The sequence below is a fragment of the Gallus gallus genome, chromosome 4 (assembly GCF_016699485.2).
Source record: "Gallus gallus isolate bGalGal1 chromosome 4, bGalGal1.mat.broiler.GRCg7b, whole genome shotgun sequence".
In the NCBI taxonomy this organism is placed as follows: domain Eukaryota; kingdom Metazoa; phylum Chordata; class Aves; order Galliformes; family Phasianidae; genus Gallus; species Gallus gallus.
Genome location: NC_052535.1, coordinates 63134433 through 63161868, shown reverse-complemented (window position 1 = coordinate 63161868; position 27436 = coordinate 63134433). Strand labels below are relative to the sequence as shown.

The following is a 27436-nucleotide window of genomic DNA, read 5'->3' as shown; positions in this document are numbered from 1 at the left end:
TCAATCATGTTACAGTGGTTTAAATTGCTACCGTAAAAGTGTAAAATGAATATAAAGCTTGTCAATAAAAATGATTGCTCTTATCTAAATGTTTTACAAATACAAAAGGTATTCATAGTATAACAATCATATGACAGTGTCTCGCTCCAATTTATAGGAGGGAGAGGAGGTTCTTTGAAATATGTATGCCCGGCGTGAGATTAAGAAACAACGGTTCAAATGTTGGTCCGACCAGTTTATTACAAATGTTAATAAGGGAGATGAGGAAAGGGGAGGTCTTTTACAGACAGCCACTTTTATTAAATGAAGATAATAACTTTCTCTCTTCAACACAGAGTGTATTTCTTTTCATTCCCACTGGATGTTTTTGTACATTTTAGTGTATGTGTAGGCAGCAACCAGTAGTGATTATGTGACAATGCATGTAAATATTTATTGACTACATAATGTTGTTAGACTATGTTGCTCTTTTCTGTTAAAGCCCATTGTTTATTTTACTTCACCTCATATTATCAAATACAGTATATGTGTAATTATTAGAAGGTTTAGGTTATAACTTGGTGTCATAGCAATAAAAAGAAATAGATATGTACTGTTGAGTGTATTTGAATCCAGATCCAGCAAATGTATTTATGTGTATGTATATATGTATTGCTTTAGCTGCATGAGAAATAGTGACAGTCATTTGCAGCACTGTGGTCACAACTGACTCAGTGTACATTGAAGAGGAAAATCTTTGTAGTTTTTTCGTCACCATGCTGCAGGAAATCATGGGTAAAACAGTCTAAATCTAGCCTGTATTTTTATACAAACATGAAGTTGACTGAGAAAATGTGAATATTTGTATTGACAGTGCGATTGTGGTCTCTAGTTATGGTTTTATATGCTAGGAGCTTTTTTACACCACTTTGCACAGGGCAGCAAAGAGTGGTGATTAAGGATCAGTCTATTAAGGAACATTTTAGCTTTATCTTTAATTTTTCTTAATATGAAATACTCCCATTTTCTTTCTTTTTTATATCGCTCTATTTTGCCTTACTGAGATCTATTAGGGGCTCTGACAAAAAGTTAGGAAATACAGATGGACTTATTGTCATAATCATACTGCAGTGGGATAATCACATGAGGTCAGTGATCTTTATCATGTTGAAGAAAAAAGACATTTTACTTGAGAGATTGAGTGTTTAGATACATGAAGCTCTTGTGTGCTTTAGCTTAGAATTGGTGATTTGAATGAACATACTAAGTTGAATGTTAAAAGCAGTGGACAACCATCCATTGAGTAAAAAATGTTTTATAGTATCTTATGAATGACATACTTAGACAGCGAATTAACCAGAATTTAACCTGTGTGGATGAAGGCATTCTTTTGTATGCTGAAGTGTTAGAGCATTTCAAATTGGAATTGTTCTGAATCTCGACATCAGTGGTATTTAGGCAGAACTATTCAGAATAAAATGAATTAAATCAAAATGTTAGAGGTAGAAGAAACAAACTAATAAAACCCTGAAACCATTCAGAGGGTGAAAAGTTTCCTTTTTCTTTACCTTATCAGGAGTGAGCATTTTTCTGTCTATTTAATTGGGGTGAAAATTGCATCTGTACTTCAGAAGAGTATGTATAAAAATACTTTGAGAACAAAGTGTATTTAATTTCACATATGATATCACAGCAAACTGTATTTAACAATTGTAATTGATACAGCAGAGGAAAAGAGAGAACCTTGTTCATTATGTGCATTTATAGTCCTTACTTGTTTGATATCATAGCTAGTAAAAATAAACACTAATGATTTCTGAATATTATGCTGTATTAACAAGAAGCATGCAAAATGAGCTCATTAACAATGAATATTTGGAATTATTCACATTTAGCATCTGTGATTTTGTTTACTACAATTTCATGCAAACAGAACATTTTGTGTATGAATTTTATTTATGTTTTTTTTAATGGAAATAAGAATACCTTCACTGAAAAGAATGGACTATAGTTTTCATGAAGTAACTTCAGTCAGTCTAAGAGCAAAAAAGACTGACTTGTTAAAGGCAGCATTTTAAGTTTCAGTTTTAACTTCATTCACACCTGTGCTGAGGCATGTCCTTGATTTCATCAGCTTTGCTTTTCTGTATGTCCTGAGCAAATAAATGCATGTACTTTCCTCTACTTTAGCAGTATGAAAATAACTGCAGCGTGTGTTTGTATGTTATTACATTCTCTGTATATGTATGATTTCCCTAAATGTTGTTTTGAACATTCCTTTTGACTAAATTTAGATACATATGTATCTGTTGCTCAGCTATGTCTGCTGCAGTCTATATTTTTCTGCAAAACAGATTTTATTTGTGTTCACATATGCCCAATTGTGTCATTTTCAGTTGAATTCTTTGTTTTGAAGAGGATTTTTTTTTATTTTTGTTTTTCAGAGTTACATACATGGAAGCAGTCAGGCTCAGTTTGTTGCTGAATCACACATCATTCTTCTACTGAGTATCCTTCAAAATCATGATGAATAGAAAAAAAAGCAAGCTGTGCTATTAAATGAAATTGCTCTCACAGTGAACATCATTGAACTTTTGAACAGGTATTGTATTTTGCCTTAGTTCATGATTAAATAAATATTCAGTGTTGTTTCTGTATTTACTACCAAGGAAAGCTGGTATTGCTTTTCACTAACATGTACTTTATCTCCTTTTTACTCTTAATGCCTGGTTATACCTCTAATCTTTTCCCATTCAGTGTTATTTTTGCAGTAGCAGAAACTGATTTTCTTCTCTTTTTCACTCTGTTTTAAAAGTTAAACATTATATTTTAGGTTATTTTACTTGTTTTAACTGATAAGAACATGCCAGCTCCTTAAATTGAAATTTATTAATAACATATAAAGAGATTTTCTGTCCTCTCGTAGTCTTTGTGGAGTTTTTAAAATTATTGTTGTTTTTCTTACTACCTAATCTAAATAATTTGCATCCTGTTTTTAGGAGAATAATTAGCCCAGTCCATTATTTCTTACATTATCTCCTGACATTACTTTCAATTTTTCATTCTTATTGAGTCAGAGCAAATTACACTTTTTGTGGTGAATATGTCTTAAGAACGTGTAAGAAATTAAGAAAAATTCGTATACTCTTTGGTTTAAGTCTTGCTTTTCATCAGCTTTGTTCAGCAAGTGGAAACTGTGGTCACTATTAACTGCTATTAAAGTAGAATTGTTCCTTCACAAGTATTTTCCTCTGAGGAGAACAAGATGAAAAGCGATAATGTTTCCCAAGCTGTGAAGCAGTCACAGGATCTCAGACTTTGATTCTCTGATCATAGCTACTCCGTTGTCCTCTGTCTGACATGACACCTGAGGACATTTGCCCTTCATCTGGCTTCCCCATCTGCCGCCTTCTTTGGCATTAATAATCCAAAGAGAACAATGCCATCATTGTGTCTTCTCACTTCCTTCTTTCCATCATCCGTTTCATTAACATAGCATGAATTTTGCTACCAAAAATCTTACTTGCTTCACAGATAGTCATGGCAAATTTAATTTAATTTAAAAATTATGATAATATTTTTCAGATTATATGCAATATTCCCTATTGAACTATACTAATACGTCCAGTTCTGTGCCTGCTCCCAGTCCCAAGACAGGATAGATACAGCCTTCCTTGAGCAAATCCAGTAAAACACCACAGAAATGATTAGAGGACTGGAGTATCTCATCTGAGATCCTCTCATCTGAGGAAGGGCTGGGACTGTTTAACCTAGAGTAGAGAAGAGTCCGGTAGGATCTTGTCAGTCCAGTCAGCATATGTGATTTCCTCCCTGTTGGGTGGAAATGAAGTTGATGGAGCTAGACTTCCTCAGTAGTGCCCTCTGACAGGATAAGGGACAATGGACCTGGAGAGAACAGCTAGTTTCGCAATCTGAAGGTGAGAAGACACTTTTTATTGTGAAGGTGATAAAACATAGGCTACCCAGAGGTGCTGGAGAGTCTCCATCCGTGAAGACATTCAAAATCCAGCTGGAGGTGATTCTGAACAACCTGCTCTAGCAGGTTGCTTGATTGGAGTTGCTAGACTAGATGATCTTAAGAGTTCCCTTCCAACTTCAACTGTTTTGCTATTCTGTGAATTCTGTAGCTTTTGTGTCATACCCTAGTTAATGTTGTGTCAAAATGACATGGTATTCAGTAAAGGTTTAAAGATGTTTTTATCATTCATATTTTCTATATTTGGGCTCCTTTTCTTTGGAAGAGAGAGTTAAAGATAGCTTTATCTGAGAACTGCAAAGTCAACACTTGGTGATTAGTAATTTAATTGATGCATTTTTAAGCAGACATGGTAGATGGAAATAGTATGCATCTTATTAGTACTGTCTCTAACCTTTCTTTAGCATAGCCACAATTATTTAATGCTTTTTGCTTTTCCCAAACTGCCACAATGAAAAAGAAAAAAGTTATCTAAAACAAATCTAATTTGCTGTGTGAGAATGGGAAAAGTAAAAGCAAAACCCATCTAACATTAAAAATAATTACAACTTTTGTTCATGAGTATTTTGTTTGTCTGACTGAGACATGAAAGTGTTTTTTTGTTTGTTTGTTTGTTTTTTGCTGGCAGAGACTGCTTTAAACTGAGAAGTTGGCTAACTAAATTAAAACAGCTGGCTGAAAAAATACTTTTAGTGAGATTGTTCATTACAACTTGCAGAAAGAATTCTCTAAGGTTTCATTTCATAGCTCAGTACTATTGAGTTGGGATTTAGGACACAGGCATTTCACAAGTGACATGAAGTCCTGACAGATTTTAACAGTTATGCATGAAAGAATTAATATTTCTTTATCCTTACAGTGCTGGTAGTAATTATTAGCTGCTTCATTGCTTCTTTATTACTTGTTTAGTGAGGAACTGTTGAGAGAAAATATGGGAACTAGTAAAAAAGTTTGCCAAAGTGATAAACAGTCATACATTCACTGCATTCTTTAAAGTTTAAAAGGTGCTCTGAATTTTAAAGGGAGACAGTACTTTGCTGGATTTGTCCATGCTTCTTTTCTTCACTTCTTTTTACTTCATAGTACTAAGGACAAGGACAAGGTTGTCAATTTCTACTAGTTGCTGAAATGCAAAGCTGTGTTTTTCTGTACAGTGAATTTTTAATATCTTTGGTGAGAAAATACAAATTTCTGTTACACTTCTATACTCATTTTTACCGTAAAAAGATCTGCTGTTTTGGCCAGAGCTGTAACTGCACAAGAAGGATGGTGCTGGTTAAGAAGCACCTGTGAATATATTATACATACTGTTTCAATTATAAAACCAAATTAAATTCAGTATCATGTATACAGTATTACTGAGTACCTACTAGCTGAATGCCTGAAGTTATTATAAAATTTAAAACAAATAGTTTTAGTCCAAAAGTATGGTTACTACATCTTAGTGGTAACACACTGAAAGCAAGTAAATTCACTGTAATAATGAAGCACATTGGATGCTAAATCTGTAAAACACTAAAGAAAAATAGCACTTTGATTATTTGTAGAGATTAATTTTGTATTTCTATATGTTTTCCATCAACTAAATACTGGCATTCCACTTAGCAGCAGATTAGACTAGCTGGCATGTTTGATTTAATGTCTTTCTGAAGTCATTAAAAACAATAATAAGTTCTTCAGAACAATAAAGGAGGCATTATTTCATTTTCAAAATCCAGGTTTTGGTTCATTTTGAAGCTCTTTAGACATGGCGGATGGAGGCCATCTTACTGAGGCTGGAGTTCACAGTATCTTACAGCGTGGGTGAAGATTCCTTGTAGTAATTGAAGAAAAAAAAATAGTAATTGTATTTTGACATTGACCTTTGAATTTCAGGCTGCAATAAATAAAAATTTGAGTAGACTTTTTAAAATTAGATAAACAGTTCTTTGTGTAATAGGTAGTGCTTTTAATTCTGATATTCCTTTTACCCTATGAAATGAGGATTTGTAGGTCTTTCAGAATCATACATGCTACTTCTGTTATTTGAAATCAAATGGTCATGTGGTCCATATCGCATCAGGATGCTGAATTGGCTGTGTACACAATATCTCTGGTCAAACTCCAGCATAGCACAGCTTCAGTATATTTGTACTTATTCTGAGAGCATTTTAGTTCAGAACAGTACCTCCACCCTGTCAAGACAGAGGTCTCATCTATCTAAACTGTAATATATCCAAATGTACAGTTGACTTAGCATCCCAATACACTTTTCCCACTAGAAAGAATGCCGTATGAGGTACCTGATTGCCAATGCTTAAGTTAATCCAGAATTAATAAACACTGTTGCACACACACATGAATGTCTGTTCAGTCATTCAGTTGGCACTCAGGCTGTTAGTTCTGGTATGGATCAAATATATTGAGCTAAAACCAAAACTGTCTGAGCTAATAAGACGTAGTGTGTGAGTACCTGGCAGAACAGTGAAAGAACTTACTTGGTTATGATTTATGGTTCTTCTTTGGTTCCATTTGGATTTTTTGCCAACCTCATAGTGATGTCTTCAGTAATATTTTCATGCAAAAAGATTTATTTTTTTTTCAGACTGGCTCTGGCCCTGTTAGTTGGTTTGGCATGAAGTTCAGCTAAAGTCTGTTGAGTTCTAAAGCATCTGGGTTTTCTTCCCAGGAGCAACAAAAACTGGTTATCATTTGCAATCATGGAAGTTTCATGTAATACATTTATTCCTATATAAGCCTGATGATCACTTCTCCAACCAACTGTGTGTAATTTACGCACAGAATAATTTAGGAAGTTATGTAGTTTTATCAATATTGTGACTTGTCTGAGAAGTACAAAAGTGATAAGTGATCACAGAAACAGATCGATACTTGCTGTAGAATAAGTATGGCAGACTGCAAACAAAAAATACATAACAAGAGCATAGTATCGATTTTTTAAAATGGAAATATTTTTATTGTTGTTGTTAAATGCATGTGAAAGCAGTAACTTATATGGGAGCTATCAACATGCTAGCCATCGCACAGTCTGTAATGAAAAGATTTTGCCTCTGAGGAGTTGAAATATCTATGAGGATGCCAGGACTGCATAATTTACACAGATGAATAAATTTATTCATATAAGTAATTGTGCAAAGACAATGTATATAGTATTTGTTGTCTACTTCATAAAAAAGAGGATATATCTAAACATGTTAAAATTTAACAATAAAGCTTAGCATATTCCCAAGTAATTGTCATAGTTTACATCTTTGTGCAGCAGTGACTTTTAACCTCTTCTTTAGATGAGTTTAAAACATCAAACTATAATTGGCAAGTTAGGGATTTTGTAACTAGACCTAACACAGAGTATATTTTATCTCCTAGCTACTGATGAATACATTCTTATTTCTTTTTTATCCTTTTTTTGATTGGTAATGGCACAGTATTTTATAGCAATGAATTTGCATTGTTAGTTTCATGAAACTTTGTTCTGTGCATTTGTTAAAACATGGGAAGTAGTGTTCGGTGCTTTTTTAATTTTAATTTAATTTTTCAATCTATTTCAGGCTTCATAGAATATAGATTTATCTTTCTTTTCTCCTCTCCAAGCTGAAAAACTGTACACGTCCCTTATGGCAATGATGTTCAAGACTGCTGGTGTCTGTTCTTTCAGCCCTTTCCTGGCAGAAAAAGGGTCACAGACAATGACTCAGAAATAAAAATCAGGTATTTGTAAAGAAGAAAAAAACTGCAGGTAGAAATTTAACTGTGGAGTTAAGAGCTGTCTTTTTAAGAGCGGAAGAATATAAAGTAAACTGCACAATCAGTGCTGCTGTTGATATTAAATGTAGCTGTATCAATCACTGGAATGTGCAGGTCTGAGCTGTAATTATGGCTGTGTGAAGATACAGCAAGAAAGGTAAGGAGCAGTAGAGTTGGAGAGGCTTTATTGAAGCTGAAAGACTCATTTGTTCATTTCACTAACCAGTACTTCTAATGAATGCCCATTGTCATTCCTTGTGAAATAAACTGACTTGAATGTGTTGTATCTTTTTCTTTATGCAATAACAGTAAATCTTTATAATACAGAGTAAGCTTAAAAGTTACCATAAATATTTGCGTTGCCAAGAGTTTCAGTTATTAAGCAAATTATTTGCACAGAAAGAGGTAAATTTCTAAAATTTGCCTAAATAAAGGCATTGTTATGGGAATTAGCCATTTAATATTAACCTTTCTCATTATTACTGCTAAACCTACTTAACTTTAACGCTGATAAAAACACATGCACCTAAGTGAAAATAGAAATGTCTCTCCAGTTTGTTAATTTGAATTCCCAAAGCAGAATTGAATGTGACAGCTGTGTAAGTGAATATGAGATGTTGATTGAAAAGGAAAAAGAAACCTGATTGGTTATGAAGAAAAAGACAAATCTTTTCCATAGCAGTTAAATTACACCTATTACGAAAGACATTTCCTGTCCTACACTGTGAATTTAATGAAGTATACTGAATGCCTCTTCAGTTTAAGGAAACTTAAGCACAGAATGAATTTAAATGGAAGCTGCCTTTCCGCGTGTCAGTAGAGCTTGTACAAATGTAGTCACTGAGTGTAGGAACTTGAAATTAGACCTAGAAATATATTTGTTTAGATCTCTGTTCCAAGACATTATCAGTTATTCACAATGGAATCAAATTATGTCCCCCAGAAATTATGTAAAAGAAGATGCCAATCAAAGCAGTGAGATAACCTTTCTATTTGTTTAATCCTAAGGGTAAGAAAAGAAAAGATCACCCTTGTTGAAAAATATGGAACTAATAGAACAAAATTATAGCATTTTTAAACATTTTTCTTAATTAACTATATGAATCAACATCCAATGTAACAAAACATACTGCATGTTTTCAGTGCTCTACTTGCACTTATCCACTAGTGTCTGTTAACTTTGTAGGCTCTTTTGGAGGCTGCCTGACTCCTACCAAACGTAAGAAAGCATAAGGAGATGGTAATTTTTCAATCAATAGTATTGTGATTGATGTTTCTTTCTTTTACCTCATTCACCAACTGATTTGATCTCAAAATAATTCATAATTATGACCTGTTGAGGAAAATACTAAAATCTCTTAGATGCCACCGAGATGCATAAGGACTGTATGTTTGTAGATGGGTATTTGTCAGTACAACATGCAGTGTTTTTCATCGGCTAATTGAATAACAAGTTGGTAAATTGCTCTCAAAGATGGTGTGTGTCCCGTGTATGAAATTGCTAGCTCAGTGATTTTTCAACTTTTTTTCAATATTTGACTCTCTATAAATTTCCAGTTGAAGTGCAGAATCTTGTGAAGCAAATTTAACTGTTGCTCTGGTAATTGTCTGATTTTCCTTATCAGCCTTTTACAAATATCTGACTGCTAGTACACAGATGAAAAAACATTCACGAACTGCAGGCTGAAGACAACAGCATTTTTCACTGTTTCTCCATCAGCTTACAGTTTGAATGGGTATTTTAATTGTTAAGTGGCATAATTGTTTGACTGAAGATGCAAGAACATAGTCCAAAATTAAGCTTTTTACCTTCTGTATCCCCAGACAGCTATTACTAAATTGAATAGTCCTTGACTGCATTCAGCTAAGGATAAAATGTCTGTTATGGTACTGCACAGATCTTTAAAAATGAAGGAAAGTACAATACTAGCCTACAGTCATATATGATGAGGTATGTGATGTTCTTTAAAAAATCTATAGGTGCTTTGAGAAAGCAAGAGAAAAGGTGTGTATGCATGCTAAAAATTGTGTACTAGCAAAGAGATGAGGCAATGTGCTGAAACAAGTATAGCATTTGAAATAAAGTGCTTCTAAGTAATATGACTGTTTGGAATAAAGTGTTAGAAGAGTAAATTATGTTTTGATAAATACCTCAAATATGTCTTGTTTTAAACATGTTTTTAAAAGTTAAGAAGTGAAACTACTAGGAACATTCATTTTTTTTATCTGCTTGTTGTGGAGTTGTGGACACTTCTGTGATTCATGAGCCTCTAGAACAGAAGAATTCTAGGACCATATTGTAAAATGTAAATAAGGTCAGAAATGATTTTCATTTTGTACAATGACAAACTACGGTATAAGAGTCTGTAAGATGTACAAGACTAACCCTGAAAGTCCATCAGTTATATAATTCATAAATACAAAGAAGTCATAAAGACTGAATGTAAAATTAATCTCCACAAAGTTATTTTCAGATGTGATCCTAGAAGGCAACACCAGTTTGAATAACTAGGATGTAAATCAGGCTGTAGAACCTGGAGTTGGAGGGATTAATATTTGATTAGCGATTTAGTACAAGCTTAGTTGGGTATATCGATGCTATCTTTTTGCAGTTGAGTTACAATGCATTCCAGAATCTTTATCTTCTTCTAAAGCTTTTATACAGCCTTTCCATTTTCAAATGTCTAAGAGCATCACAAGAGGGCAGGTTTCATCAGATTATCTCTGGATTAAAATGACAATCTCTGTGAAAATCTCATGAATTGAAGCTGACAGTAATCAAATGAATAATAAAGGTACTTTTTCACTATAGCAGATTCTATATTACTATCAAATTGATTCTCTGTTCTGTACAGTTGATGGAAAAGCATCAAAAAAGGGTGTTGTACTTTAGTTGACATTTAAATGGATGAAATGCAGACTTACAGCTCCTTCACTGTTGTGAATTGCTGGTTTCAAGGCGTTGAAGGGAACTTGAGTGCCAAAACTAGTGTAATAATTCATAAAACTCTTGAAAAGCAAAAGCCAGAGAATCTTGGTCTGAAGGAATATTCAGGGTTTTTACCATGACTGTCAGTACAGCTACAATTCAGGCAATTAAATATGTCGATGTTTGACCTGGTTGTGTACAATTTATGAATAAGTTACGTTTTTATTCAAACAAATAATTTTTGAACTATGCTCATTTTATCAACATATGGAGTTATCCTTCACTGAGTTCAGACATATAAAGATTGGTATCTTAACTCATTCCTCAGCCCTCAGGTCTTGTTGAATCATCCGCTGGGATGGTTATGGTCTAATTCAGAATTGATGGCACACTGAAGAGTAGAAGTGGAACATCAGACTCATTGTTCATGAAATGAAGCAACAATGTCATAAAAGAAACTATTAGAGCACTTTCATTTCAGAACCATAACTTTTCTTGATTAGTTTCTTTACCTTATCATAAAAAAAAATCAGATTCTCAAGATGGAAAAGTTACTAACACTTCATTTTCAAGAATTGGACGTAGCTAAAGAGTATTTCCTGAGTAGAATGATTGGAATGCATGTTATGCTTGGATTTCTCAAATGTAAGCTGAAAGTTAAATACAGTTTGAAACTGCTCAGTTAAAGAATAAGTATAGTTAACACATATTCAGTATTTCTGAAATTATAGCAGGTATTTTAGAGGTTTAAATATTAGTAGGAAGAAGCTAAGGCAAATAATTTTCTAGGTTGGTGGGATATGCCTTCTTCTCATAAGGCGACAGCATATCATGTTTTATTTATTATTCCTCAGGGGGGAACAAAAAAGTATACAGTAAGTCAGATTTTTCTGTTAATCTTGATACCCCTTTACTAAAGATGCTTGTGTTTTTGTTTGTTCCATGCATGATAAAGTGAACTAGAAGTTTTTAAAGGTTGAGAGATAAACTATCCCCATGTTAATTAACAGTAAGCTGAACACAGAGTTGAGTGAAGTGAATTTGTCCCTTAGTTATTTTTGCTCATATATTATTAAATGGTCCACAGATACAACATAGTTACTTCTTACTATGAATAATGTTGACTTAGGATTTTTACTCTTAGCAGTAATCCAGCAACATCTGAATGAGACTACTGTACTTTTTTTTACCAATTTAACAAGTTTTCTCTCAACTAATTTTCTTTCCTTTTGTTCCCTACTCACTAGCAATTAGGACTAAATTTGTGAAGAATTGATATAAATGGTATATCACATTAATAACTTACAGACTGCCTGGTTTTCTTCTTTGGGGCATTCTGGCTGGAATTAGTAGTAATTAATTTTTCAGTCAAAGCATGCTAATAAAAAGTATCCAGTATTTACTAGTGATTGCTTTCATTTTGTAAGGTATCTGTCATTATAGAGTTTATTGATGCAATCATTTTTCTTAAAAATACTTCTAATCAAACATCTTGGTATTTGCAGAGCTACATATCGTACTCTGCTGCTGATGATCATTTTATGAATAATCTTATGAATTTTGATCATCATACTATTAAACTTCTCCTCATTTATCAAGGTATTCAGAGCCTTTTCAAAAGCACTACGTAATTCGTGTAAGTTGTCAATTTCAATGAGGATTATGTGCCATCTGGGAAGAGGAGCAGCAGAAGTTTAATAGGTAAAACAGAAATAATTTCAAATTAAAAAATGGAAAGATATTTAACAGGCTTTGTAGATACACCTAGAAAATTGCTACAAAAGGATATGTTTACCAGAAAGCATAAGCATCTGAGTTGAAAACATTTGCTAGCTATGGTTTATCTGAGTGTCACATTTCCCTTATCTTTTCAGAGTAGTTTCTTAATGCATAGTGACAGAGATCAACAGGAATCAGAAAACAAGTACATCTTTTCATGCTTTTAATCTTTTTGAAGATGGAAAACTGTCCAAGTAACTAACTACTTGACAAAACTTTAAATTCTATGTTGCTGAAGAAATGAGATATGTTAAAATATTATTTCTGGAACAGGACTGTTGCTTTTGTTTTGTGGAATATCAAAATGATGTAAAGACATAACATACAATGCTAGAAAGAGGAGCCCAAAATAGTAATTTAAAAGAAATATTCCATGGTACAAAGCTAATGATTGCATTGAAATCAGGACTCAACTGACTGAAGTTTTGCTTCAACATCACATATTTAAAGTAACTGACTCAATCACTGTTAGAGTGTGAAGTTATAAAGCCAGTGTCAGTGACATCAACCAAGTGAGGCTGAAAACCCAATGATGACTGAAGTTAGAAAGCAACAACTGAAGCAGAAGTAGTGACAATGTGAAGGAATTTGGAGAGGTAATGATGTGAGTCTCCAAAAGAGAGGGAAAAAAAAAAAAAGCAGAGTTCAGCTGGTTGTAGGCCTGCTCTGAGTTGCAGAGGAGATGTTGCTTTTGTCAAACCATTCTTCCCAGTAATAGGAAAAGTGGATTAAAAATCATTGTTTAAAAAAAAAAAAAAAAAAAAAAAAAGGCTTCTTACTGGGTTTTGTTCTTTGTTTTGGTTTTATGTTTTGTTTTGTTTGTTTGTTTTCCCGCAGAAAAAAACAGGTAAGGTAAAAGGCAAAGAACTGCATTATGTGCAATATCGCATGAAGTAATCAAGCAAATAAATTTGTTTGCGTAGCAGTACAAAAGCTTTGCAAAGCATAGCATTTCCCTGAGATGCTCTGGTGAGCTGCCGCTAAATGTTTTTTGCATTATTTTTTCCTTTGATTTTTCCTCATGATTCAGTTAAACTAAGGACAAAACTAATTACTGTTATAAATCTAAATGAGAGGTTGGTAAAATAAAGTTGTTATTAGATAATTCAAGGTTAGGGGCTTTTATTGATAGGGTAGAAATATATGTGGAATTTGTGTGGTGTTTCTTCCAGCTTTTCTTGCAATTTTTTCCATTCTTTTTTTTTGCTTTCTTAACATTTGAAAGCAGAGAAATGAATAAGTTTCATGACACCCTTTCTAGTCTTGCTTAGAAGCATATGAGTTGCACAAGAAATTTCCAGTCTCTTGTGCTCAGGAAAAAATTTTAGAAGGTGATTTTTACCTTCTCTTCTAATTTGTATCATAGTGTGGATTCCATTTGTCCTCCTCCCTCCCTTAGATATTTTGGGAAAGGTTTTAAAATATTCTGTGAAGCCTACAAAAAAGCTCCTGGGATGGTTTTGTTATGTTTTCAATATTACTCAGTCTATTGAGTACTTTTTAAATTGAAATACGCATTTTACTGAATTTTGTAGCAGAATTAAGATAAAATACATTCATGAACAATGCATTAAAAGATACTGTACATTATCTGTAACGCTAGGCCTGGTGTGAACATTTAAAGAAATCATGTTTAAAGTTTCTTTTAGCCTGTTGCTTTACTGAAGACATGATTAAACCCAAGGATGACATAAGGGAAAACATGTTTGAGGTAGCTTATTTTTAATATCCATTAATAAGATTTTTGATGAGCGTGTGATGAATGAGCTATATGTGTAAAACATGACAGGTCCTAATGATCATTATGAAGCATTTTCACAGAGTCACAGAGTGGCTGAAATTGGCAGGGTCCACTGGGTCCATCTGGTCCACCATTGCTCCAGCAGGGGCACCCAGAGCAGGTGCTCAGAGCCACATCCAGGCAGTTTCCGAAGATCTCCAAGGAGGAGACTCCACAGCCTCTGGGCAGCCTGTGCCAGTGCCCTGTCCCCCACACAGTACAGAAGTGTTTCTTGATGTTCTGTGTTCCTGGTGAAACACGAGGAAACCTCTTGTGTTTCAATTTGCTCCAAGAAACAAAATTTTCATTATCTTAACCTACAAAGTCCTTGCATAATTACCTACTATTTTATTCTTGCTTTCCTTTTATCTTTCATCTGCAGTCTTCCCAGTAGTAATATAATGTCTGTCTGAAGAATTCACAGTATTACCAGCTTATTTTTGCCTTCAAGAAATTTTAGAGCTCTTCTTTCAAAACAGCCATTCAAAGAGGAAATAATAGTGATTCTGATATCTCTCTTAACATAGATTTAATAATAACTTCCTTTGTATATTTACTCTGACTTTCTGATGTCCTGGAGGGTAAAGAACAACAAACTATAAATAGCCTTGAGACTGAGAATCCAAAGAGATTATTCCCTAGAATTTTTGGGTTTTGGTTGCAGTCTTTTCCTTGCTTTTCTCTGCCAGTAAGAATATTGCATCTTTCTCTCTCTGGTAAAGTGGACCAACATCATGGGGAATGCCTAATTTCAGGGGGAAGTAGATCGCCAGTTTTTCACATTTCTAAACAATGATACTGTGCAAAACTCAACCTTAATGATTTATTTCAAGTTTCCAAGTGAGCCCATGCCTTCTACCTTATGCATGTGTTGTAAGTGTCTTAATTTAGGACCATAAGTAGGCACCTGAAAAATAGTTTTAACTTATATTGCCTTGATATTGCCTGTTGGCTGATATGAACACGTGCCACATTTTGCCACTAGAATTTTTTTAAAATTCTGTTATTCTTCACTTGACTTTTCTCAATCTATGTGTATGAAACACACAAATCTCAAACCTGAATCAGGATACTGAATCTCTGATGAAGTGAAATGATGTTAGCATTGGCATTTCTAAATACTTTCATCCAAGCTCAGTTTCACTGAAATTGTATAACTGAGATTTCAGAGGTATTAGAGAATTTTGGTCTAATTTTGAACATTTGTAACATAAAAAATGTTACTATTAATAACGTTAATACACGTAAGAGAATTTTTGTCTGATTTTGAACATTTGTAATGTAAAAATGTTACTGTTAATAACATTAATACAGGTATAGCATCAGAGGCTGGAAATATTGTTCATGACTGTAGTATGTTTGAAGCATCTCATGTGTATTATATGTGTAGGTAAATTGAAGTATGTCTCATTCATAAATTTGATAGTTAGTCTGTCATCCTGCTGCCTAGCCCTGGGGAAAGTAAATTTCAGAAATCTGTCCCTTATTCAAGATCCAGCTGTGTCTATTAAAATTCATATTTTCTGAAATTGTGAGATATAGCTCACTTGACACACTCCTGCTTCAATGTGGCATTCATGTGTGCTTCCTCCTCAGAACAGATTTTAAACGCAGTGAGTAGCGACCATTCTTTTTTATTTATAAAGTTTTAAGTAAGCAATTAATTGTATGGTTTAAGATCGTGCTAAATTGTTTTATCATTATGTAGTTGTTTGTATTCCTAACAGTAATAATTAGACAATAAAACTCAGAGTGACTGAGGACTTTGCCTCTGGGATGTTTCTCTGCTGCAATATGACACTAAAGACTGAGCAAATGTCTATTGAGAAGCAGATTAAAGATAAAGCAGTCCAACTGCTTCAGTTTTCATGAAAGAAACCACTGTGGAATAGGAATGATTTCTCATTCTTTTAGTCTTCATTTTGTAACATCCTTTACTTCCAATATACCAAATACTGAAAAATATTGGGGAATATCTATTTCCATAACTATTGAAAAGTCATATGTGCTGCATAAGGACTTACTCTTTAGACCTTTTTGAACTGTTTTTCCTCTTTTATGTAGCATGCTCAAAGGAAAATGTTATTACCTACTTTTCCCCCAGATGAATCTGTTGGTACAGTAAATCGTGATACGCAGTTTTATATATAAATATTTTTTATCAACTTGAAAGCTTTAGCTTTTAGCTGTGCCTTTGTGCCTTTCTGAGGTATCCACACATCTGCTGTTTCCTTGACAATGGTGATATAGATGCTGCTATCACCATGGGAATGGTACTCCTGAATGAAGCTGCTACCTCCAAAGGGGATGTTGGGAAGAGGAGAAGTAAGTTACATTAAGACAATTTTATCACAATTAAAAAGATATTGAGAGATTACAAATGAATAAATGAATATCTGATTAAGTTTTTAAAAGCTCTTCCTTAAACTAATTTTTACATGTTGTGGGGTAGAGAAGAATATAGCATAGAGCTTCAATAGATAAAATTATATTTCTGTGTTGTAACAGTAAAAAAAAGTCTTAAGCATCCCCAGTCAACTTACAACTTGACATGGTATCTCTATGACGTAGAAAGGCACAGAGTGTGAATACTTTTTGGCTTTGTACAATATTGAAAGTCTGTGAGTTAAAGAACAGGAGTTTCAAACCATTTTCAAAATGAGTTTCGGCATATAAGATGCTCATGACAACATGCAAAGGAGTGAAAAAAATTCCTGTTACACTTTGTACAGTATGTCTCCAGTGGAAAGTAAAAGCACAACAGTGCAGAATATATTCTAACATGTAACGTCTAAGGACTCCTAGCCAGAAGTGCTAGTTTTATGTTTTTTTCTGAATTTCATTCTCATTCAGAGTATCTAAAAGATTTTTTTTTGGCAGTCAGTTGCATAAGAACATGATATGAAAGCATTTTTTTCAGATTTAAACTTCCTACCATAAAGCCATTTACTTTTCTCTCACATAAGAGGTTGAAGATTTTTAAAGATTTCAATAGCAATGAACAAAAGCCTGTGTACTGAGCTCACAAAAATCTGTACCAGCAGAGGTGACCCACTGTTGCTGTCACCATTGCTGAAATGCATAACTCACCACCTCACTATGCTCACATCCACTGTTTGGTCTCCACAAATGTTCAGCAAGCGTCGATGTGTGTCAGTGGATGCCATTTTTTCCACGTGGAAGAGTTCAGTGACACACCTTTACTTCATACACACTTCTGTGTCAGATACCATTTTGTCAGACTGCCCCTTTGCTGTTGTCACATGGCACCAAAATGTAACGTGATATTGTTGGGAGGTTTCCACCTCCACTGCCATACCACCACCATCCACCTCTGTTGTGGTGGGTTGAGGCAATACTTTTGGAGCAGCCCTCATAGGTGAGGTGCAGTTATGTACATCAGACTGTAAAATGTTTCCTTTTTCTTTTTTCTTTTTCTTCACTTGCACACATATGAGTGAGCTATGATGATTGAAAAGGTTTTTTGCTACTACTACTACCAGTGTCAACTGGTGTTTCAGATTTGATTTGTTAATTTAAGTATTTACTTTGCTAATTCATTCTTAGCCTGAAAAGGCTCAAAGAGCTTGCATCTGGATGGTCTCAGAAGGTCTGTGTCATTGTTACTTAACTTCAATACCCAAAGACATAATATTTCTGTTAAGAGTAATTTCTCTGCCAGCCCTGGAACTTAATACAGTGAAATGCTTTAGCCACTAAGATTTCAATAAAGCAGTTACTAAACAGCCTGTGCAGTTACTTTAGCCTTAGATGGCTGACTAGAGGCAGCATGATTCCATTAGTCCAGGGATGTTTTTTTTTTTTTTTCTAAATGTAATTTGTTTTCCAAAAGAACAAGCAAATACCTGAAATGACATTGCTTGATATGTATAATTTACAGGGTTATTAAATCTGTTATCAGCAGTAAGGTGTTTGCATCCACAAACATTTGAGTTGCAAATTGCTGCTCTCTTTTCTTGAAAGTACATTTAAACTGACAAGTTATTTTTTCTTAATAACCGTAAATATTATTTCCATGTGTATTTGAAATCCTATCAGAAGATAGTGAGCATCAGTAGGCAAGCAGCAGTGTTTCTGTATTTCACTGTCAAAATTCTATATAAATGATTGACATAAATAATATTCTTTGTAGAGATTCCAGTTTTAAATCTTTTATGTGCTAGTAAACAAAGTTATTTTCTTTCCAGTAATATGCCTGGTAGGCCTCGGTCTGGTGGTCTTTTTCTTCAGCTTCCTGTTGTCCATATTCCGCTCCAAATACCATGGCTACCCATACAGGTAATTTCTCATTAAATTCTTATAATTCTATCATATATATTTTAATAACATTGTCTAAATTTAAGAACAGTTTTTAGGTAACAAATCTTTAATTTTTACCACTGGAATCTATGGGAGCTGGAAAAAGCAGGAAGAAAGGTGATCAACTGAAGCAAATCAAAAAGGGATGGAAAGCTGACGTTAGAATGGTTAGAATGGCTGTTAATGCAGACCAGTTACGTTTGAGTGCAGACCATGGCTTATATAGTGCCCCATGAAAAATGTGAAGGAAAAATTATGCTTGAGTTTATAAAATTTTTACATATTTCTTTCTGTGATTCAGCTGTGAGCCACCTGTACAGATTGTCTAGATTTCTGATTTACATCTTGCTCATTTGTTATACACTTTTTTTAATAGCCTGCCAAGAACCCATATCATTTTCTCATGATCCTGATACTATTTTTAGATTTACATGAAAAAGTCAGGCGAGAGGAAAAAGTAGCATGCAATTAAGTAATGATGGACCAGGCCTTTGAGATAAAAGCAATGCAGTGATGTTTCCTGAGTTGTCAAGTTTACAGAACAAAGCAGAGAAATCTGTTGATTTCTTACTCCCAAAGCATTGTTATGTAAGAAATCTAAAATATTTTTAATGAGAAAAAGTCAATCTTCTGTTGTTCCAACTAACTCCAATAACTTTGGATTGATTTTTGATCCTATTTGGAACTGTGCTGTTCTTGCTTTTGCTCCAGTCTTTGCTCCTTTTTAACATCTTTTTCCTACGTACTATATATATATATATATATATATATGTATATATATACATACATATATATACATATTAGACATATTTATACAATTGACATAGTCTGAACATGCTGTGCAAGGCTTTACAGTACAGCTAAGATGTATAATAGCTGTTTTCCCCACTCTAAGTGGCAAGGATGCATTTTAAAAATATGAGATTTTCATTATTTCCAGTGAAATTGTTTTCTTTAAACTATTAGACCAATAAATCACATGTTATATATTAGTCTGTGTTACTGTTTACTGTGGTTGAAGAGTAAATGGATGACATTCATGTTGTAGTGCAGTTATAGTAACACTTTGCTGGAAGATCTTTTGACACGATAAATTGTCATCTATTGCATGCACAAAATACACATAAGGGAAACATTAGCAATGCAGATTTAAAAGTCTGTATTTCAAGTAAGTAGAGAATGAAAGAACTGTCTATTAGCATTACCAATTCTGCTGGTTTTTTGTTTTGTTTTGTTTTGTTTTGTTTTACAGTCACTATTAATGAGTCATACGGGGAATACTAAATTTTTTCTGATACTTAGTGTTGATTTTCATTAGTAGGTCTTGTGTGTTAGTAAAGAAGCCAGCTTTGTATTCTCAGTTTCATACCACTACTCAAGATAGTGAAACTCTTCTCCTTGCAATATGCACAGAAGGTCTTTTCCTGCTTTTTACTCTGTTCTGCTAAGGAAAGTGATCTGTAAAGGGCCCTATAGTATAATATTGTGAGATTTCATCTGTATGGAGTTTGCAATTTGCCATCTGGAATAGTCTGTGCAGCCTCTCAGCACCTTCTGTGGAAACTACCTTTTAGCCTTGCCACTGACATTTCAGTTGTCTCAGAACAGACAATGTCATACTCTTTCTGAAGAGTATTATTATTATCTCTTTGCCCCTTTTAATGTTATATTCTACACATGAATTTTAATCATATATGTTGATACACATTTTTTTTTTTGTCTGACTTCCTTGGCATCTTTCCAAGGATTTTCTTGTCTCATCAATAGATCCCAGTGTAATTATGTCTTAAAATGTGAAATATGTCTGTCTTTTTACTTTCACTGGTTATGATTTCACCTTGAAACTATCAGTCTTTATGTGAAAAATTGGCCTCAGGCTAGTAAGACTTTAACACCACTAGAAACAGTGCATACTAATGATTTATTAGAAAAAAAGAAAGGATGCTTATGTTGGCATGTCTAAAGTGACATTTAAAAAAAAACAAATTGTTTAAATGCTTTGTGCACTATCAAAAGTATCAATTTTTGTCTTACTTTAAAAAAGTCAAATACACAGAATTGTTTCTGCTCTCTGTCACTGAACACCCAAATACGTCCTATGTGAAACAGGATGCCTCAATAAAAATTGAAAAAGTAACATAACCTACTGTGCATCCTCCTTCTCTCCCATGACTTCCGTGTAGTTAAGATAAATCAAAACAGAGTTAGATAAACATATAACTGGTGTCAAAAACCTGATAAATTTATTTCCTTTTCTAATGTGCATAAATAAAAGTACTGGGAATGCTGTTACCTCCTTGATCCTTGTAATGCCTTGACTAATGATAATGCTATTATCAGTGTTAATTTCTGTGACAAACAGAAAAGTTTCCAGAAGAGTGCTACAGAACAGCACAAGTCTATAAATGTGCTCTTTAGAAGGCACGTGTGTGTATAGGAGGGGAGAGTAACATCATTTTAAACTGCTTCAGACATTTTCAAATTAGATTTTGATTCTCCTTCCATAAAATATTTCTTCCTGAAAGTTAGGGTTGGGCAAAAATGGTGTTTTAATGTGCTGGTAAAATACACTTATACAGTAAACCTTTGGAATGGGAGATGGGATGCAAAATTGAGATCACCATGAAGGTTATTTACAGGGTGCGTAGAATCGTGATGGATGATTAAGCATGTAATAAATTTCTCCCCTATAGTCATTTTTGCCATGACTGCGCTTTTTATGCTATTACTAAACCACCTTTTTGTGGAAACAGGATAGAATTTTTCATTTTGGTCAAACTTCTAATTGTTGTCATTAATGGTTGAATGATAATACATTAATTTTATTTCACACTGTACATTTTCCCCTTGATCTATGCTGTAGGGAACCTGCTTTAGCTGGGGAGTGGACTTAATGATCTCTGGAGGTCCCCTCCAACCCCTGTAATTCTGTGATTCTGTGATAAGATTATCCAGGGTTGTTGATATAACCAAAGGAATATTTTTAGAAACCTTCTCACTCCAGCATTTAAATTGTCTAAGTGATGTTTTAAACCTCAGATATCTAGTCATTGAGCATTTCACTACCTCAACGTAATGTTATCAGTAACTAGGATACATGCTAACAATAGGGAGAACAATTTTAACTATAAGCCAAAAGGATGAAATGTAATTTAGCTTTTGTATTCAGAAAAGAGCTTGAAAAGTTCTATGCAAACCTTGCTTTAGGTTTGTGCAGTTCAAGAAAGCACATAAAATATTAAGAATGAGGAGGGACAGTAAGAACAGGAGAGAATATATCAGTACTCTAGTAGAGTAGTGTATAACTGAATAGTAGCAATAAAAATATTTGTTATGCTGGTCTCTTTAAGAGAAAAGACAGACAAAAGCCTTATTTGGTGTTCAATGATGTTAAAAAAAAAAAAACAAAAGTTATCCATGATTTTTGTTTTATCTTTGGCTGAAATTTATTAAGTGGATTTTCTGAAATTTTTAAGGGTGTTTTGTTATTGATGGCACTCCTTACTGTCCTTTCATGTCTTGATCTTACCATGCACTGTTGTTTTAATATGATTTTAAATTATATGAACAACAGAAAATTTGAGGTTTTCATGTAATTTTTTTTTTAAACTGCTTGCATTATGCATCTTCTTTAATAATTTTTTTGGCACCTGCAGTTCAGAGTTTCATTATCAGATTAGCCTTTAAAGCAATTGCAATTGTGTATTACTGAAAACGTTAAGGTGAAGAGGTTTTAGTTAAATCATAAAAAATAATCAGCCTTCAGAACTATGAACTAAAAGAATGGGAAAATAGATATTCTGAAATACCTAGCATAGAAAAAGAAATAAGCTGCAAGAAAGCATGATAAATAAAAGATGCCTTATTTTCATGAAATAAACATAAAGTTAAGTCAGACATGAGGTATTTGTTCTTTGCCTAGAGTCAGAGCAACAAGAACAGACAAGATGCGGAGCTAGAGATCTCTTGGCTGTATATGAGATCTCCTTAACTGTATATGCCATATAAGAAATGTCTACCCTCAATGTAATTAAATTAGTTTCAGTAAAGAAATCTTGAATAATATTGAACAATTGAGATTAAATACAAGTGAATAAAATAGAATAGTTATTTCTTAAAAATAGATTGGTAAAATGTAAGTAAATAGAACAAATAGTGTCTACAGACAAATAAAATATTAGTAAATGTGAGTGCTACAAATAACTGCTCAGATGTTCCGTGTTGACTTTACACCTAATTAGTTTGATTTACCTGAAATTTATGAACTGGTAAATCTATTTCTGTTAAACACGAAGATTCGCAGTCAGGTTTGTAGCACTCAACAAAATAGACCACTTCCTCCAAAACTGAGGCAATCAGGATAATTTTAAAAGACAGGAGAATGATAATACACATTTACATTTTCCATATTTCTTCTCTTATTATGGCTGGACAGCAAGTTTTGCAGAAAAAAAAAAGTTGCCCACTGAAATGGAAAACAGCCCAGTTTCTTCTGCTCATGTAAATCATCAAACGTTACACTGATTTCATGAATAGCCACAGACATCCACAGTCCTCTCTGTGAGGTTTCTAGTCCTTTAAAGAATAGGAGCTCTAAATTTCAGGTCTGGCTCCATAGTGCATTTTTTAAGATGACTTAAACAGACATTGCCAACTTGTCCTTACAGGTTTTTCTGAAACCCCACCCCCTCCCCATCTTTTTTTGGCTACTCTCTGTTTCATGATTTTTAAAATGTTTTGGTGTTTTGTGCTTTTCCACCTTTGGCTTTTATAACTTCTGCATTACTTTTGCTGTTTACCTTAGCTGCTAAATGTGCGCTTCAGTTACTGACAAACTAAGGAACAGTAGATATGGTAGCAGCATATTTATTCAAAATTACACTGCCATATTCATATTATTATTTTACTACGGTTATATCTTTCAGTTTTTCACCCCTCCTGATTCTGTCATTGTTACCCGCTTGATTACCCTTTATCCTTCCTATTCTTCCTGCCCCAAATTCTCCCACTATCTTTATTCCTCTCTTCTTAGTTCCTTCTTTCCTGTACATGGCCTTGCATATTTATCCTACAGCATTCTCTTGCTTCTCTGTTCAGCACCTTGCAATTCTTTGTACAGTTGTTCTTGCATTTCCTTTTCAATAATCATTTCACCCTCTAGCACCCAGCCAGTTGCCATCTGTTTTGCCTTGGTTTGTATGTCTTGCTTAATGAGCGTGTCGACTTTTTGCAGCAGGGAACATCTTTATAGTGGTACTGTCTTTTAAACTCATGGCACTTGCATGGCTGTTTTGTAATGTGTAGTTAATTATGCCATGAATGTGATGAAGTTAATACAATGTGTATATTGGAGCACACTGTATATGTTTGTGGAGTCAAAAGTTCTTTCATATGAAGCTGGAGGCAGTGAAGCTACAGTAACTCTTCAGTTGAGCCTGTCATTATTTTGTGTTTGTAGAATTAGCTCAATTATGCACAACTTCATTAGTTGTGCACAACTCTTTCTGCGTTCCCCTTTGTAAAGATGCCTCATTTGATAATGTCCTTGAAAAACCTCAAATGAAATGTATGACAAGTGAAACGTAAGCTTTTTTAAATTTTTATTTTAAATACAAGGTTTTGTTCCAGGGATGAAGAAGCAGCAATGTCATCTGAAACTCCTTAATTTATTAAAACATTAAGAACGTAAGAATCCGTAGCCTTGCTAAGTCCTTTATATCCTCCCCACTTCAGGGCCACTTCTACAAGGGAAGAAGGACTAAAATATATCTGAAACATCTCCCATGAGACGTAGCTTTTACTTTTAAGTAGTAAGAGCAGGTGCAGAGCTTGATTGAAGAGAACAGATGTTTGAAGTGCATTTTGCTTTTTAATGTTTTAAATATGAAAATATAAGTTTCAGTCACTCAGGTTTTTATTTGATGACTTTCATGCTTACTTAGTAATTATCTAATGAGATATAAAAATTTAAGAGATTATTACACAAACATTGAATGGCTTTTCAAATGAATGTTTTGAAGTCCTTGTTTATTCTCTTGAAATAATTGTAATGCATTTTATAAGCATTTTTCAGCTTTTAATCATGTTTCCTTTCTTTTCAGCTTCTTAATTAAGTAAATTCAAGAGAGATTCATTTAGAGCTGCTTACCATGAAGTTAACGTCAGTACCTGCTTATCTGCCCACCACTGTTAAACGTATTCAGGACTATTTTGTTGGCTCATCTGTTTCTGTGATAATTTATATAGTATGCTGATAGAGAAATGAATGCAGTTTTATGCAATGGATGCTTAATTTATAGATATATACCATAAAAATCTCATTGGGAGTACTGAAATGTTATGTATACTCTGTGCTCAAGAATTTGAATAAACTTCATTATAATGGGCTTATGGCTTCCGTATTAACTTTAGTACAAGAATCCAAAGAGTTTTGCCAGGTTTTAAATCTGAAGTTCGTTAAATGGTTTTAAGACACATTTTAGAATATGATCAAATAATTGTTTCTTCAACTAATGTTTAGAGAAATACCATGGTGGGAACTACAATGACTGCATGCATTTTGCCACCACTTTGCTTTGAAAGTATAAGCTTTAGGAATAATAGGATTCAGCCTTAGAAGTTTAATTTTATGTGATTGATTGTACACTGAGCATGCTAACACAGCACCATGCAGGATTTCCTCCAAAGCACACTGTAACCTTTGGTAGCTGCAATGCTTCTAGAGATAGTACAATCTCATGTTTCATAGGTAACATACAAGAGCGAGGATCAAATCTTGGAAAAGTCACTTCTGTACCTGCTCACATCTCATATGAAGTGCTCTCATATGGGGGCATATACCTTTGTATATGCCTACATACTGTATTTAGTGTAGCTCAGGAAACAAGTATTGTAAAATGTCCCTACACATACGGTTTTCCCAAGTTCCAGTTCACATTCACTGGCATTCTAGGAATGAAATCAGATTGGAATTTCCTTCATGTTTTATATACAAATGTCTCTAAACATGAGGATGAGTTTCTCTGAACTTTACAAAACTCACTTCATCAAACACTGTAGGTATTCATTTTCTGGAAGCTGTAGGAACTGGACAGACAGAAGCATTGGGTCAAGAGGAGCCTTATGAAGTTCAACAAGGGCAAGTGCAGAGTCCTACACCGAGAGAAGAATAACTACATGCATCAGTACAGGTTAGGGGATGGTCTGAGGTAAAGAAGCTCTGCAAAGAAGGATTGATGTGTCCTGGTGGCCAAGAGGTTGGCCCTGAGCCAGCAGTGTGTCCTTGTGGCCAAGGCAGCCAGTGGTATCCTGGGGTGCATTAAAAAAAAAAAAAAAAAAAAAAGCATAGCCAGCAGGTAGAGGGAGGTTCTCCTTCTGCTCTACTCTGGCCCAGGGTGAGGCCAAATCTGGAGTACTGTGTCCAGTTCTGGACTCCTACAATTCTGGGGGATGCGTTATGAACTGGGAAACATCTTGAAATGAAAAACAGGAAGGACAGGGTTAAACTGCTACTGTGAAAATGTTGCAAAGTTGTACAGCAATATTTAAACTAGAAACTGGGGGAAAATTGGCAAACTCTAACATCTGGTTTATAGCTCAAAGCATGAAGCAGATGTAGCCTTTTCAGAGGAGCACTGAATGCTAGCTAGGAAGGCACATCACAATGCATAGGGAAGGCAAATCAGACTGCCTCCAGAGCCACATATCAGTATGTGGAAGATAGGACAGAATTTACAAGTGCTTTGTATCAACTTAAAAAGCAAGTGGAAGAATTTGAATGTTTGGTGTCAAAACACAGCCCTAGAATAACACAGCCAGAAGACCTGGTGGTAAAGTTATGTGTGTGTATATATGTATGTATGTACATACACATATACATACACAGTCACACACACACACACAGACCCCTGCATGACACTGTTGCCAGGCTACTGACTTAGAAATGGCATAGCATACGTGGGTGATAAAGTAGCACCATCCATGAAGGATGACATAGGATACAACAACATAGAGGGCTATGCTCCTGTAATAATAAATTTAATTATTGAGAACTGTGATACTGACCTTTGATCAAGACGATGATAGCAATCAGGAAGTGAGATAAGAGAAACTGCAACATTCAGGCAGTGGTAGTGAGAGATCGGATGAGATTAAGTTTTCCAGTGGTATGCAATGACTTCCTGGAAGAAAGATCTCACACTTAATAACCCAGTCAAGAGCAGCAGCTTGCTCAGTACGTGGATACCTGTACAAGAAAGATTCATGGGAGAGTAAAATGGTAAAAGCAAGAACAATAAAATAGGTTTAATATTATTGCAAGAGTGGACAAGCGAAGTGAAATCTGAGATAATCAGTTTCAAAGAAGGAGCAGTAAATGCAGGTAATTAGAATAAATAATGGAACAATCCAAATAGCAAGGCACCAACAGGCAGACTGCAGACTGTTAAATATTCTATTAGACATCTAGGTAAAACATGTGCCACAACTCAAAGAGAAGTAAAAGACTTATGTAAATCACAGTTACAAAACCATCTTAAGGACTTCTGTGTTTAAATGCTGGCAAGCGGAACAGAAACAGTCATAGAACATTGCAAGTCAACTGTAAACATAAGAGGGCTAGAAAAGTAATGTGAAGATGGTGTTCAGGTTGGTAGCAGCACTGTAGTACCAAATTATTAACACAACAAAAGGAAGGAAGCAGGGAGGGAACTGATGAGAGAGCTGATGACCAAGGTTTAAGAAGGCAGCACCCACTGGTGAGACTGTGGTATAGAGGATAAATTCTCTGTATCAGATAGGTCAGACGAGCTAGATCAACTTAATTTAAGCAGCTTCTGTGTATTAGCTTTAAATAAAAAAGCTAAACATGCTATTTTTTTCAGGACCAAATTGCATTTATCAAAGAACT

General features: G+C 34.3%; 1 protein-coding gene and 1 long non-coding RNA gene across 5 annotated transcripts in view; one reads left to right on the top strand and one right to left on the bottom strand.

Annotated features, from left to right (window-relative positions):
• Positions 1–24914, top strand: part of TUSC3 (tumor suppressor candidate 3) — a 184544-nt gene extending 159630 nt beyond the window's left edge. For both annotated transcript variants that reach the window (XM_046940707.1, XM_420692.8), the window contains 4 exons: positions 2424–2487; positions 16459–16533; positions 18417–18507; positions 24630–24914. In XM_046940707.1, coding sequence (XP_046796663.1) covers positions 2424–2487; positions 16459–16533; positions 18417–18507; positions 24630–24645 — 246 coding nt within the window. In that variant the 3' untranslated portion in view covers positions 24646–24914. The remainder of the gene's footprint in view (positions 1–2423; positions 2488–16458; positions 16534–18416; positions 18508–24629) is intronic.
• Positions 1–27436, bottom strand: part of LOC112532334 — a 37561-nt gene that overhangs the window by 2242 nt on the left and 7883 nt on the right. For 2 of the 3 annotated variants that reach the window (XR_006939162.1, XR_003074932.3), the window contains 2 exons: positions 26593–26773; positions 24136–25836 (listed from right to left, as the gene is read on the bottom strand). This is a non-coding gene — a long non-coding RNA (uncharacterized LOC112532334). Of the gene's footprint in view, positions 1–24135; positions 25837–26592; positions 26774–27436 lie in introns of those variants that run through there. The other variant, XR_003074931.3, reaches the window with a different exon arrangement.